Source organism: Pelobates fuscus, chromosome 9 (assembly GCF_036172605.1).
Source record: "Pelobates fuscus isolate aPelFus1 chromosome 9, aPelFus1.pri, whole genome shotgun sequence".
Lineage (NCBI taxonomy): Eukaryota > Metazoa > Chordata > Amphibia > Anura > Pelobatidae > Pelobates > Pelobates fuscus.
In genome coordinates this window covers 107,025,953-107,042,268 of record NC_086325.1, presented here as the reverse complement: position 1 = coordinate 107,042,268, position 16,316 = coordinate 107,025,953, and the positions used below count along the sequence as shown (strand labels likewise).

At 36.2% G+C, this 16,316-nt stretch overlaps 1 protein-coding gene across 2 annotated transcripts in view; it reads right to left on the bottom strand.

Moving 5' to 3' along the window:
- Nucleotides 1-238: 238 nt before the first annotated feature.
- PBX3 (PBX homeobox 3) overlaps nucleotides 239-16,316 on the bottom strand; it is a 216,741-nt gene continuing 200,663 nt past the window's right edge. The window contains exons 6-9 of one of the 2 annotated variants that reach the window (XM_063432286.1): nucleotides 12,451-12,616; nucleotides 11,814-11,926; nucleotides 10,674-10,763; nucleotides 239-4,222 (exon numbers count right to left, since the gene is read on the bottom strand). In XM_063432286.1, the coding sequence (XP_063288356.1) occupies nucleotides 4,127-4,222; nucleotides 10,674-10,763; nucleotides 11,814-11,926; nucleotides 12,451-12,616 (465 nt within the window). In that variant the 3' untranslated portion in view covers nucleotides 239-4,126. The remainder of the gene's footprint in view (nucleotides 4,223-10,673; nucleotides 10,764-11,813; nucleotides 11,927-12,450; nucleotides 12,617-16,316) is intronic. The other variant, XM_063432287.1, reaches the window with a different exon arrangement.

Here is a 16,316-nt window from a genome sequence, read left to right as displayed (position 1 = left end):
GGGAAAAAAGTTTATGGCTGGCGTTTAAGAACACATAGTGAAATGTAAGCTGCTAAATCTTGGCCCATTGTTTGGCTAACAATGTAACATTTGGATAAGCATGAGCAATATAGCGAGGTTAACATTTAGTGAGCCATATTACCTCTCTGAAAAAAAGATTAGATCAAGTCAGTAAGTGTGTTTTAGTAACTCAATGTATGGTAAAATATATTTAAAAAAAAACAACTCACACAGGATCAGCAAATCAAAAACGTTTTATTCATATTTTTTTTTAACTACATAGAACTACCACAAGGAAGACTATTTTTTTTTTCTTTTCTTTTTTTTTTTTTTCAATCCAGGGGTATAATCCAGTTAAAAAGTTAACACCAAACAGATTTGATTTCAATACGTTAGAATTACTGCCACAAATTGCCGTCATCATCAGTATTCCTGTGAATCAACCCCAGCCAGATCCTCATACAATACGAAAAAAACCTCAAACTTAAAAAAATGCCCACAATACCTCCTCCCACACCCACCCTCCCTGTTACATACTCCTATACTGAAATTTGTATGCATTACAATTTTTTTTGTATTTTATTTAGATTTTTTTTTTTGCATGGATTTAACGAGATGAAAAAACATTTAAAATGTCTCAGTATATACAACAGTTTTACTGTTCAATATTATTTTTATGTGTTTCAACATAAGACCTCATGTTTACTCCTAAGCTTCAAAGTTGCAAATGCACCTTTATAAAGTGTATAATTATTTTATTTTAAAAGATACATTTTTCATTTATCTCCAAAAGATTACAATGTACATTACGTTTCAAGATGGAAAACAGAGTGACAAGCAGCAGTATGTGTAAAACAAAGTAAAGGATTTTTATAAATCCATTGAAATTGAAATTGTGGCATTGTATAGCAATGCTGCGTAGTATGTTTTAATTATCAACAGTATGTGTTTCTTAACTGTTTAGAGCACTGGGGATGGTGTTTATAAAGTTAGGTGATTACAGGACATCTTATTGTTTTTAGTTTTTAAACTCTCAGTATTGTGTCTTCCATAACAGCTAAATTATAAAGTATTTGCCATGTTTACAATGAGAAGATAATCGTTCTTAGCTTATGTACAGAGATAGTGTCAGAATAATCTCAGAATAATATCTTGGCAAGGATATGTCAGTAAACCAAATTAAAGGGCATTAATATGTAACTACTGTATAAACAGTATTGCTGTGACTTGCAGTCTTGTGATGATATTTCCAATCTTGGTTATATTGTAAAGCACATATATGGACTGGTAGAAAGGTTTGACGGAAGCAGAAAATGTGACATGCTTTATGGAGCAACGGAAGCAGTTATGAGGAGGGGCATATGGAGAAATGGGTTAAGTTCTAAGGAATGATCCTGTACCAAACCAACATGGAGAGGTAGGATACGCTAGGAACAATGGGATAAGGCCTATAGGTCATTTATTTGAAGCCGTGGGTAGGCTATATTGCTATTTAGACTATCACGCCAAGAGGATATCTATGGTAAGAGAATATGGACTACAGATATCTCTGTATAGTCTATGTGATAATACGGAAGTATATAGGTACTTTATAGAGAGTAATGTGATAGGTGTTCAGTTTGCTTTACAGGGAAATATGTGAGGATGGGTTCATTGACATTGTGGCAGGCTTATGTAATGTGTGGTCATATACTGTAGCTAAACCCCCACTATTTTTACCTAGGTGGGGTTTTTACATACCACGATTACATTTTGTTAACCTTGAGTGAGTGCGCTGGATCTCGTATGCTATTTGTATTAGGAGGGACATATTGATGATTTTCATGGAGCAATGGTAGAGTATAAACTTAGAGTTTATATAAAGCAATAAAAAAAAAAAAAAGTAAATAGCTTGTTTATATGGAGCATTGGGAATGGGGTTATAGTAGTTTACCAAATGTAAACATTTACATGAAGTAACCAATGAGAAAGTTGTATGGTTCGTTTGTATGGACCAATGTGAGAAGTTAAAGGGTTATACGAAAGTGGTGCACGGTTATGGGCTCAGGATATTTTTTGGGAATGTATGGCTCGGCTGGAAGGAGTAAAACATTAGTGTAAAGACTGCAATAAGAGGGGAATATACATAGTTTATATAGGGTGATAGGGGCAGTGGGCCCAGAAATATGTTAGTTTGAATGGTGCAGTTGGAGGGATTATATAAACAGTTCATACAATGCAGATGAGGGGTTTAAATGAAGCAGAACACATATATCTGAAATTTTGCGCCATTAAACTGAAAGCTTTATGGGGTTTACAATGGCACACCAGGTGTATTCAGCATTGCTATATATTGCAATAAATTCATATTCCAACCTGCTGGTTTAATTACACAATGATAAAAAGATAAAGACGTACTACGCGTGTTATTTAGAGGTAGTAAGTGAGCACACTAAACTACACGTGACATGTCTGTTGGTTCCTATGAGTTTTATGAGGTAAATAAAGCTGTTTTGCTTGGTGACAATGTATAAATTCTCTTTTGCTACAATATTTACATTTTTTTCTTTCCTCTGTATGCCACTTGAAGTGGCGGATTTTGACAATTTTGTATACAGCATGTAACCCCTTACTGTAAAACACCACAAAGGGATAGAGATAAAACTGTTCAGCTGTTGGAGGGTCTGAAATGACATCCAGTGACAAGTGGGATGTATTTACAATGCAGAGAGAGGGTCATTAAGTGTCAATTATTAATAATGTCTTAAAGAAAAGAAAAAGGAACAGTTGAAGATGCATTCGCTTAATAATATTGTATCTCCAATACCAAAATTCACAATTTAATAAACAGTTTTTGTCATCGTGGCAGTTCCCCAAAAAAGATGCACAATATTTGTTATTGTAATATATACTCCTACGAAACACAAATCTAAAGTACACACTATCAACTGTGTAAGAAAATGGGTAGAAACAACCCCAAAATCCCATTACATGTCTACATTCCTTGTTTCTTTGGTTTGCTGGGATGGGAGCTGAATAAATAACAGCCTCTCACTTTCTGAAAATCTCACTGACTTTAGACTCAAGGCTGTTATTGAGATAGTTGATGGGCAAAATAAAAACTGAAGCATCTTTCTTGTTTTATTTCCTGCGTTATTCACAACTGAGAGAAACAAAACGGAATCGCTTACACCATGTCATTTGATAAAACCCAGGCTTCTCTTGATTTTGAAATAATTCTAGAGATATTGAACATAAACATTCTACATAGGTCCTCAGACCTGTCATCAATCTTACTGTCATGTCAGACAAAAGAGAGAATTCGTTTTTTTGTATTTTCCTGTTTAGGGAAGACTTTGAGACTGTTCTCAAATTATGTTAAACAACAATAAATATTCAGTCAGCATATGGAAGAGGGAACAAGAGAAATTAATGAGTAGTGACTAAGCAGTTACCATAGTGGTTTTGAAATCTGTTTAACCCTATCAATTCCTAATGATTGATCAGGGTACTGCCCGGCAATGCCCTGTTTCTCCTCCAGCACTAACAGAGTTAATAAAATGTGGCAGCAAAGTCTTTGCAAAAGTGGATGCATCTTCAACTAACACAGATCAGTAACACCTATGTTGTTCAATACAGAAAAAAACCAAGGGAACAAGATCTGAATGATAGGAGTATAAAGTGTAATTTGTAGGTTTTGTTTTTTAAATAAATCCTGGAATTTCTGGGTAGACATGCAAACAATTCTCTTTAAAGCTGCTAGTTCATTCCTTCATTTTAGCCATTTATTAAAAAGTGCTGATGGGACGTGGAGATCATTTCACAGATATTAACGCAGATCTTGGCCCAATTAGATAAAGTGCTTATAAAGTGGTGACTTAGCAAAAAGATGATGTCTTGTAGGGTTTTATTGGTATCCTGCAATGGATGTTTTGAAAGTGAGGCTGGAGGACTCCATTTTGAAAGAGGTAAAGCAGCACCTCCAAGCTGGAGAAAATAATATACCCTGTTAATCACAACAGGGGTGGCAACTTCCTCCAACCTGGGAAACTGCTTCTCTGGGTATGGTATGAAGGCTGTGATGATGCTTTGTCACACGGAATGCTCCCTCAAGGCAGTCAAATTTGCACACACAGCTTGGAGGGGGTCACTCAGTTAGAGGTTCGGAGTTCACACTGCCAGGTCCTTCAGTGGGGGACGTGACAGAGGAAGGGGTTGCTGCTTCATGCCATCCTCCATTAGCCTGAAAATTAAAAAAGAAAGAGCATTGTTTACACGTGTAATGTTAAAAGCAAAGGTATAAAACCAATCTGTGCAAAGAAGTAATATGTTAACTAGCCTTAATATTTTTTTTTTAAACTATAGGACTTACCATTAGATATCACAAAGCATATCGAACATATTTATATAAAAGCACCAATTATAAATATCTGTACAATGGACAAACAGGATATACAATGAAAAATAACATAACATAACAAGGGTCATAAAAGATACTGTTCAGGGCTACTGAGCATTATGTGAAAAGTGCTCCATATGTATATATATGCTGTACTAAGGTTAATCAACGTTCGGGTTGATAAAGTTATTCAACATTATGTTTTCAAATTGAGCTTACAATGCCTAATAATTTTCCATATATTCAGATCCCTACCATACCAAATATTCAACTCAACTTAGCAACTACAAAAATCCTTCAGCCTTTGACTATCTATATATAAAATATTGATTATTCTAATTAACTAACTGTAACAATATATATAAAAAAAATACCAATGACAGCTATACAGACAAGGTGTATTACAATACTTTATAACAATGGATGATTAAACTAATTAACACAACCAAAACACACATTTCTGTGTAAGAGACTGCCTTATAAATATTACTCAGATCACTGGTATATTTATAATGCAATGAAAAGTACTAACGTAAAAAAAAAATGCTACTTTTAAAATTCCAGATACACCTAAAATATCTAAATTCCATGGTACAAAACAGTAGCATAATATTAAAAAACAAAAATGCACAACTAATAAATTAGATATAATAATAATTACCAATACCAACTTACATTTATGATGCTCTTCCAATTATTTTAACGTGAAAATATTTGTCAGGATATTCAAAAACATTACTTAATCTGTATAGTAATTAAGACAATTTTCTTTTATACGATGTGTCACACACACATCGAGATGGATTTATGCATCAATAGTTAAAATGCACGTTTTCAGCATTTTGCATACTGCCAAAGATTTCAACAATATTGGTTGCAAGGGCTTCGTCAATTCGAAAACAATGTGTAAGAAATTAGAAATGTAAGCACTTGTTATGAGTTTTAATACGGTACTGAGGCAGAGAACATAAACCACGTAATTGTCTAAATAAATAGTGATAAAATAAAACAGCACTACATTTTTTAAAATCTATGGAGAAATATAGTCTTCAAACAGTGGCTCCTGCTATGATTATCCTTTGCCATCGTACATCCTGTGGTGCTGAACTGGTTAAGCGCAGTGAATCTAAGGCAAAAGATGTGTAACAGTTCTGATCTATTATGGTCTGCTCAGTTCCCGACAGCACGGCCCCAAATATGTAATATCTATCACTCATAATACCTATCACTCTTTCCCCTATGTCCTTTATAGCTTCTCATTCTAATTTATAAACAACAAATGTGTAATATTTTTTACAACACGAGGCAGTTGGAAGAGCCCATGTCAGTCAGATTTTTGCACCCCCCTCTCCCTACCTGATTTTTTTTCTTTGCAAATAAATTAATCTTTCCTCTGGTGGTTTGAGATTACGCTCTGTATTATAAGAGAGAGCCTTATCAAACCTCATCAGAAAAGATGGAATTCATGTCCGCTATAATGCTGGAGGCAATAACAGCTTCATATTTTATCATGTTGATAAGGATTTTGCAAACTCTCTGAAGCATTTCGGGATCTTTTAAATGAAAAGGAAAGCTGTAACTAAAAGCCTCTTTCAGACAGTTTCTTGTGGGTTATTATACGTTATTTATAACCCCCCAAAACAAGCCATTTGATATTTCAAACGCAAATGATTTGCGTATTTAATGATCACCCATCCTATTCGCTCACCCCCCTCGCTGCTACAACGCAACATTTTCAATCATTTGGCAAATCGTTAATATTGACTGACAGTTGAAGGAAGGGAATACAACTATGGCAGTTTATGTAAAGAGATATTCTCTGCTTGATTTTTACACTGCTGCCCGCTCTCTCTTCTTCAGTCACTTAAGATTTTAGTGGTTAGAAAATATTTGTTAATCAATACAAAATTAAGGAAACCCATTACATTATACTTATTTTAATTATTATTTATTATTCTTGATATCTTTATTTTTATAGCTTATGAGCAGTACGCCAAAGCTTGGGAGAATATTAATTACACTTTCAATTTGTCTGATCCATTCTGGGTGATTTGTACAGAGAACAAACTTGCTGCAAAGAAGCAAATATTAAAGGGATATTCTCAGTACAAAAACTAATTTAGCTTAATGAGGCAGTTTTGGTATAGAGATTATGCCCGTTTTCTCACACACTAGGGCTGCGCAAACAAAGTGATTTAACTGCTAAATGGCAAAGAATTGAGCAGTTACTGGAGGAATGCTTGTTTTTATAACATTTGTTTTCAGTTTATTTTTGTATATTAAAACCTTTTGGCAAATTCAATCTACATGTCAAGATCTCTTTTCCATTCTATTCCCCTCTAGCCCAGTTTTGTATAAATAGACCAATACACCCTAAGGTATCAGGTTAGGCTTAGCCAGAATGCTAATTAGCTTGCATTTCTTAAGCTCACTAACCATCAGACTGTTGGCTGACTTCAGCCATTATTCAATATATCCAGCCAGTTAAAGGAAGACTTCAAATACTCCAAACTGCTCACTGTAGTGGTTATAGTTCCAGAAATGCACTGGTGTTGTCCCACCGTAGTCTGTCAGACCATTTGACAGTCCCACCAGGCATTTTGTTCACGACAGCAACCCATTCATTGGCTGAGAGTGCTCAATTAATGCTCTCAGCCAATGAATACATAGGTATTCAGTTTCTCTTGCTTTGAAAAAAACAGAAGCAGATCAGGCAACTGACACAATCAAGTTAAAGGGACACTATAGTAACCCAGACCACTTCAGCTCAATGAAGTGGTCTGGGTGCCAGGTCCCCCAGGTTTTAACCCTTCAGATGTAAACATAGCAGTTTCAGAGAAACTGCTATGTTTACATTGCAGGGTTAATCCAGCCTCTAGTAGCTGTCTTCCTGACAGCCGCTAGAGGCGCTTCTGCGACGTTGGATGCGAAAATCGAATTCGGCGTGCATAACGTCCATAGGAAGCATTGAAAAATGCTTTCCTATGGACTGTTTGAATGAGCGCGCGGCTCTTGCCGCGCATGCGCATTCCGCTCCACTCGGGTGCTGACGTCGACGGGGGAGGAGAGGTCCCCAGCGCAGAGGGAGCCCGACGCTGGATTAAGGTAAGTGGTTGAAGGGGTTTAACCCCTTCAGCGCCAGGGGAGGGGGACCCTGAGGAGGGGGGGGGCCTAAGGGTTATATAGTGTCAGGAAAACAAGTTTGTTTTCCTGACACTATAGTGATCCTTTAAGTGTCAAACCATGTTGAAGCGGTACGATAGGATGGCACTCCTGACACAATAAACATTGTACAGAAGTGTAGTGATTATGGTTTTTGGAGTGTTCCTTTAACATTATGATATTACAACTAGAGGCTGAAATCCACCTGTACATCTGACAGTAACTAAAAGAGGACCTATTTCAGTAATGAATTATAATATGCTTAAAAAAAACACACATAAAAACTGCTTAACCTGTCAGTTTTCTAGAATGAAAGTAGACTGGTTAGGGTAGTAACACATGCACATTCAAGTGTTCTATAAACTGCATCATTTTATAATGCACAAACTCTGTCTCACTGATGTGACATTTACTGGCTCCTACAGTCACTCTCTCTAAGACGCAACATAACAATATGGAGGGAGACAGCATGTTTAAATACCCCATTCTCCCACATAGTATTTCTCTCCTACAAGTCATCTCTAGTCTTACACAACTGGGGATAAGTGTGGTGTTAACAACAGAAAATTCTTCTAAATGTTTGACATTCAACACTTTTTTAAATTTACATTTTCCTATCAAGTAGCAGACAAAAATACTACCTATTTTCACATAAAATTGCTGCCTTACAAAGAAAAAAAAAAATCAAGATTCAGAAATGTGTGAAATTAAAGAGGGATTTATGGTTTTATTGCTTAAATGCCAGAAATATGTTTTTTTCTTCTCAAATTGTTTCTATTCAAGATGGAACAGAAGTAGTAGAAAAATACAGTAATATGTGTAAAGATTACCATTACAGCTTGCAATCATTCAGCTGATATGTTATTTTATGTGTGAAGTACTTTCATTTTCTCCGTTTTAACAGAAATACCAAGTTCTTTGATGCTTCGTCATAGAAAAAGGCACGGTTTGCTGTGCCTGGTGGTAAGTTCCAACAGAGACTTTTATGGAGAGATACCCATGGATGTGCATTATACTACCGTGGCACTGGTCACTCATCTCTATGGTTTTTAAGAGTGTTTCTGTTAGCAACTAACTCTGCCCATCAAGGACAGCAAACACTGTCACACATAATAACTCAAGTATCTATTTTAAGTTGTGGCAGTCATTGTTTGGCATACAATTCCCTCTGCCTCGTTTATTTATCCTGCTAACGCTCTTTTTTCTTGGTGTTCATTTATTTGCACAGTATTCAGTAATGTCTCTTTACATTATGCTAAATATATTTAGAAACTAGTTTGTGAAAAAAAGAATGTAAAGCTATGTTAAGCACATAATAGTAGCTAGCTAGGTTTAGGAACTGTGATTCAAATCAGTAGAAAAAAAAACCTGCTGGTTTAATACTGTATCTCCACAAAACACATTTTGGTAACCAAGTGTCTAGGTTAACTGGCACCTGGGGTAATCTGACTCTTGGCACCAATCCCCAAGTTTGTAATGTTTTTGTGTATCACCCCTCCCCATTGTGTCTTTGTGCATCTATCCAGACTCCTCCTACCCATTGTGTCTCTATCCTAACTCAACCCCATGAATATCTCTCCTAACCAGCCTAAACCTCTTGTATGTTTCTTAACCTCCCTATTGCTTTTATGTCTCCCGACCCCCCCCCCTCCCCACCCCTTTTACACCCATGTGTCTCTCTTACTTCCCATCTTACCCTTTGTTTGCCTCTTAAGCCTCATAATTTTGTCATCTTGATTCCCTTTACATTTTGTGGGGTTATTAACCTCCCTCAAACTCCTTCTACCATTACTGTGGTGTGGTATTGGATGAAGCAGGGCATGTAGTTTTGTAAGGTCTAACAGGAAAGGGCATGTAGTGCGAGGCCAGAGGGGCAGTGATAAAACTGAACATCGTATGTACATATATGTGATGTGATCCACTCCAGGAACATTACTGGATCATACTTTTGATTACTAAATTATACACTTGTGCAGAAGAAAACCTCAACTTAATTTTAGCAGAATACCTTTATTAAATATGTGTCCAAGTTCTTAAGCATCTGTTATGTCTCATTTATAGCTCTAACTAATATGTAAGAAAGTAACGTGACAGTCTCTAGCACTGTTTGTCTGTAAGATAGTCTCTTATAACAATTTATTTCCCAATAAAGAACTTAAAATATGTGGCCATATGTAAAAAAAAAATCTTCAAATGGTATTGTTGTAAGTTAAAGAAATGTAAAATTAATTATTTAACTTGATTTAAAAAAAAAGTTTTTTCCACAAAAAAAATAAAAAATAGCAGGATCGTTCCAAAACTGAGAATTGTATTATATTTGTCATCTATTTTCAAATAAAGAGACTGTATATAATCTTATTATTGGATTATGGATGCATTCTACTCAGGTACAACTATGCTATTTACATATAAGCTAATGCATTCCTACACATTACAACATAATGAAAATATAACCATTCTTGATTGTGACAGCACAAAGCAGCTTGCTGTAGCTGTCACAATCGAGACCAACACAGAACTGATCATCAGACTCGTATTTAAAACCTAAGGCATGGTAATGCCGTAACTACATTCAGTCAGAAAAAAACAGTGTAGCAAAACTCTGAACACAACGGTTAAGAGTGGGGTGATAGAATTAAAAGATTCAGTCTTTAATGTGATACCAAGATAAATATTGGTATGGTGAAATAATGGTATCCATTTGTAAATTTCAATATAAGATATTAATCAGCCGAGGAATTGGATTTAATAGGTAAGATTAACTTATCCTTGTGAGCATGATACTATATATGGGCTAGAGTTAAAGAAACATCCCGGTCATAAAAAGGTACATACTTTTTTTTACTTTTAGGAATAGGGAGCTGCTGATTGGCTTAGAGCATCAGCTGACAACTCTAGCCAGTCAGCGGCGCCCCTGCACGGTGGTACTCCGCGCTTCCTGAAGCTTAATTTCGGAAACCGGATACTGCTGGGGGAACTGTAGATCGGCATTGGAGGCAGCTTTTGGGGATAAGTTGTTTAAATGTTATCCTGGCATCATAACAACGTCATTTAAATTAACTTGTTGTGGTGACCAGAGTGTTCCTTTAGGTTAGAATGTTATACTCGTTATAGGCCATAGGCTGTTACTTACATTCAGGTGATGTGGGCTGTACAGCGAATTCCCTCCCAAAGCATCACTGTATCCGCCCGTCTGATTGATAACATGACGAAGGGTATCCACCTGAAATAAAACAGATAGGGCAATTTATAATCATCAAGTTCATATTTTGGTTTAGCATATATTCACAAGTTTAAAATGTTAGCCTGGAACTATCATAATCTACATATTAGCTGTGATAAAGTATAGTTTATGAGTGATCTCCAATTACGATATAAAGCAAGTTTTCTCCCAAAGACTTTCCAAAGTTAGTCGTCGGTGTGTTAGTTTGCCTATATTGTTTTGTAATTTGCTTCCAGTGTCTTTATAACTATCAAAAACACTGGCAAACCTAAATCCCATCTATCAGAACACCTCTGTAAGGAGGAATACAATACATAATACGCATGTTACATGACTAGCGAAAAATCAAACATAGTGTGGTTTGATATTACCCGGTGGTTTGATATAACCAGAACACATTTATAAATACATGAAATTGAACAGATTAAAAACTCTTACTTGGTCACAATAGTAAGCCCCATAAATAGTTTCACATGCAGCTTAAATGATGAAATGGATTTTCAGAATCCAACAAAGGTGACTTGCTTTACAGCTGGCCATCTGACTCTCCACTTACTCTGTAGTACATAGCACTACAAATTGCACAAAAACAAATACTATGTGAAGATGAAGATGCTACAAAGCTATGTATATTACGCAGTAATATAAAAGAACACTAAGAATTATTTAACATTTTTTACCATGTGGCATTCGTGTGTTTAAGCTATATTTTAACATTAACAAACTTAATTAGTATGTACTGTTTACACATTTGCTATTTTCTTGTTCTTTTATGTACCAAGTTCAGTTTTTAGAATTCCTAACTAACAGTAATTTGTAATTTAATCAGCAAAATAAACTGTTATATCCCCACAGATACTCCAATCCCCACATGCCCTCCCCGAGCACTCAAGTCAGAGCCGAAGGCATTCACAAGGATTACAAAACAGGCTGAGTGATCAGGGCCTGGATGGTAACAAAATGTGCACACTGCTAGTTTATATGTGTGCTTTACTGGTGGTCATGGGTGGTGCTCTGAGTTCTGGAATGGCTCAGGGGCGTCACTCCTACCTGTGATTGCACATTGGCTCCAACTTGGGCCCCTTGGTAAGAATCCCCATTCAGACTCTGCATATTCATGTACATGTCGCCTGAATTTGGGAGATTAAAAGAACCAGAAGAACCTAGGAAAGGAAAGAGCGAAGGAGCTGAATAAAAGAAGAGGTTGCTTAAAAAAGTGAATAGATGGAGGAGAAAAGGAATAAAATGGGGTTGCATATGAGTCTGGGGAAACTCTTATGTTATTTTAAGTCAGGCCAAGTGTATCACCTGGGAAGAATAATTAAAAGTTTATTATGGTTATAAAAAAAGAGGGAAGTGTTTAGTTGAACTTATGCCCCACTCTTCTGTGCAGGGATAAGTCTGTTCCAGACTTAAGAAAGGTTGTAAAGGAACAGTTAATATTAAAACACCAGCATTATCAAAAGAGAGGTGTTTATAAAATATATACTTTTGCACCTATTAATCCTTAGTAAAGAAGCACTTCTGTTAAACTGATGCTTTAAAAATAAAAATTGGCTGAACCCCTAGATACTGGGTGTCAAATCTTTTTCGTATTTTTTTACCCGAATCTAAAAACTATAACTGGCCCATTATGAGTGCCACCACCCTATGTTACAGCCCACAAGGTGGGAGTTCCCAAACTCACCAGAATTTGGTGTAGTGGGAGAGCTTGTCTGGTTATTTTGCACAGCAGCCGCAACTGCATGAGCTGCATTCACCGCTGTCTTAGCTGCATACAAATTTGCTTCTTCTTGGAACTTGCCTATGTTTTTCTTGTACCTGATTCTCTTGTTCCCGAACCAGTTAGATACCTGAAAAAAGAAGGAAAAAAAAAAAAAAGAGTATAGTAACATTTTCAATGCAATGGTCTAAATATCTACCATTCGTTACATATAATCTACATATCTTTATACCGTATTCCATTCTCGTATTCTTTTGCTTTCAATAATTAAATAACGACAACCACTCACATTTCCATACCGAGTCTTGGCCACACCAAACTTAGATGGTACCAATAGTGAACTGTGCATTTTTACAAATCTTTTAAAATGCTAATTTTTAGTGGATGACAATATATGATTAGTTGTATTTTTATGCTAGCAACACTATAGGGAAAAATCTATCAATTTTTCCCCCCTTAGGATAGCAAACAAACTAGGTAAATTAAGTTTGAAAAGGTTTCTAGATTGTCAAAGCTTAGTATAATGGTGCACAATTTGGTGAAATCCTATAATTTCAACGAAGGTGGTTTTTGATTTGATCCCTTTGATTTACGGCTCTAGTTAGTGCCCACATCTCAGAGATGGTCAGCTACTAGTGGCTTGGGTAACGTTTGGAATTGTTGAATGTACCATTCTTCAAACAATCAAGACCCCTTGCTTTTATTTTGATTTATTATTGGGTCAAAAGGCTATGGGATTCTCCTAGTTGAACCAATCCAGAGAGCTGGTAAGTCAGTTTATTGGACATGAATACTGTTAAGTGTTGCCAAGTACGGCTTGGTATGTTTTTGGTGAATGGATGAAGACAGAATTGCAGCTTTCCTGGCATAAATAATTAACTTTAGAGTTTACTGAATTAAAATAAAAAGAATCACATGTATGGAAAATCTGTGCAATGTTTTAGTAAAAGCAACTAGTGAAACTGGATGTTGTGTCGAAAACGGGTCCATATATAGAAAAACCAAGTGGACACTGTGGGATCTGATAACTGCATTCAATACTATGATATATGACGACACTGTCAGCTGATTTATCAATGGTACTGATGGTGTAAAACAAAAAAAAAACAAAAAAAGACACCTAACCGAAAAAGTGTTGAGTGTTGAAGTTGACAGTACCAAAATATCCTTAACCATTTTTTTTGTATGTGGAATTGCACTAATCTCACTATTATCAAAATGAAGCTATTCATTGAACTCATAAAACTTGATGTAAGCTCTCAGCAACTGAGCACATGAACAGAGAAGGCTGCCTTAGTGACTGTATCAATGCTGAGTTAAAGGTAATGCCTATACAGAGTTACACTAATCAGTTGGAATCATAGCTACCGAGCCCCATATCAAGTCAAACAAAGAAGCGTTGATCTTTTTTTATTGTATTTTGTGAGATACTGATGTTAGAAATCAATGAGGTTGACCGCTGCTCATTAGGGCAGGTTTGAGCATTGAACAGTTTGAAGCTGTAACAGACGAAAGACTTGTAATTTAGCTGGTAAAATGCTTGCTTGTCTTACAGTACAATTTTTCTCCAAACCACCCTCCATTGTGGCCCTGCAGAGTTCATACCTCATTCTTTTCTTTGTCCCTGGCCTATACTTGGATACATCTTATATATTCTGCTTACCATTAACCTGCCAGCCAGAGGGGCAATAATGCATTAATGAAGGCGGGCGGATAATTATTGTTAAAAAAAAAAAATCATCAAATTACTGCTTTATTAACAGCTTTAGAAGTGAGGAAATCTCTGGCGTGTGCAGAACAGGGACAATTCAGTATTCTCAACAACAGCTATGTCTAATAAAGGCTTGCTTCAATTCTCCCCCCTCCCTACTACTTTTTAATATTGCTAGAGCCTCAAGAGGCCTGGGGTGCAGGATATTCTTCACGTGGTATAGGATTCCGTCCCTGCCTATCCGAAGCTTCTTAATCTTTAATATCAAGGCAATTAAAATTAATGACTGCCACTGTGGGCAGTGTTTCCCTGACATGCATTGTTTGATGGCATTACCTTGAGGTTAAACTAACGAGCGAGGTTTAATTGGAAGCAGTGAAAAGAGAACCGCTCATACGTTATATTTAACCTGCATGAAAAGGACCAGTTAATATCAGGGAATGGTAAAGAGGTATAGAAAATACCAGGGAATTATCTGTCTCTCAAATAAGTAATAGTAAAAGCAATTCTATTACAACAGACTACTACGATGCAATTATGTGAAATTTCAGTACAGTTCTTAGTGATATGTTCTATGTTCTGCGGGTGTTAAATGTGTAACTTTAATATTAGATTGTATTGTTGAGCATCACAGGACATTTTTGAAAACAAGAGAAATCTCAATGCGTAATTCCTGGTATAACATTTTCTAAATGGTGCTGTTGTGTATTGGCGTGGTGCACACTGCAAAGTTCAAAAGTATATATGTTACAACATGGAATAAATCAATATTAGATTGTGGTATGCCATGATTGTGCCATTGTATTTACCTTTCAGCCTACTTGGAGAAGGTTAATGTTTGCAGTTAACTCATTTACTGCTAACTCTATTGAGATCTGATACAGTTTTCTAACCCTATAACTGTAACAATACAGACAGGGCTCACTGCCAGATTACTCTATGAAAGAGAAAATATTAATATGATAAGTTGTGCGTTCTGCACTTACCTACATGTCATGAAATGAAACCAGACACTGCAAATATTTTTTTTTATAGTCACAGTAGGCAAGACTGGTGAAATGTATCTGAGTGAAAAATGAGTTAAAACCCATTTGAGACCCACTGACTAGGCTCTATCTAAAGGACAAGCTATTAAACATTTGTATTTTCTTTGTGTATCTCTTATCCTCTGTTTCTGGGCTAATGTAATACTTAGGGTCAAGGTTACACTTCTAATTGTTGTGAAATAGTGGGATTCGAGGATTTTGCAGCCTCAAAGCATGTGTTCATAACCCTTTTTGGGGACTATATCATTTTTTTTCCAAACTAAAGAAACAAGAACACACTTTTTAAGTGGTCACAAGGCACTGAAAATCAAGGGCACTGAAATATTGCTTTACTCAAGCAATAGTTTGTCTCAATGGGCCATGCCTGCCAAACACATACTGGTCCTGTGCTGAAACCCTCTAAGGATTATATGGATACATTCTATTCTCCATACTTTCTGTTTCTATATGTGAATTGTGGAACTGTCTACAATAGATTTGTACGCATGCTCACAGCGTATGCATATGCTTTAGAGCTGTATGGGGTAGGATCAATTGTATATATTTAAGGAATAATATGTTTTAACCCCCATGCTAATGTAATAACATTTGCGAAGGAACATTTTATCCCTCCTATTGCGAAGGAACATTTTATCCCTCCTATACAAGGGTACTCCAAAATAATGTGTATTTGTTTTACAAAGGTTGAGTGTTCTCTTTTGTTGAATCTAACTTTTCAGATGACAGACAGGACAGTTTGCAACAACTATTATTCGACATGGTTTTTTCATTATCATTCCTGATAATTTTCCCTTAAAATCCAGTATTATACCAACCATACACAAATTATCCTTTAAAGGGACATTATAGTCATTAGAACCACTACAGCTAAATGTAGTGGTTCTGGTGTCTGTGGCCAATCCCATCAGGCTCAACAATGAAAATGCTGCCTAGGAACACCTCTAGTTGCAGTCACTCAGACGTCCACTACAGGTACTTCCTAGTCTAGTGCTGCACAGTGTGCACCACCTACATTGTCTCCATGCTCTGAATGTTCTCCATAGAGATGTGCTGATTTAATGAATCTCTATGAG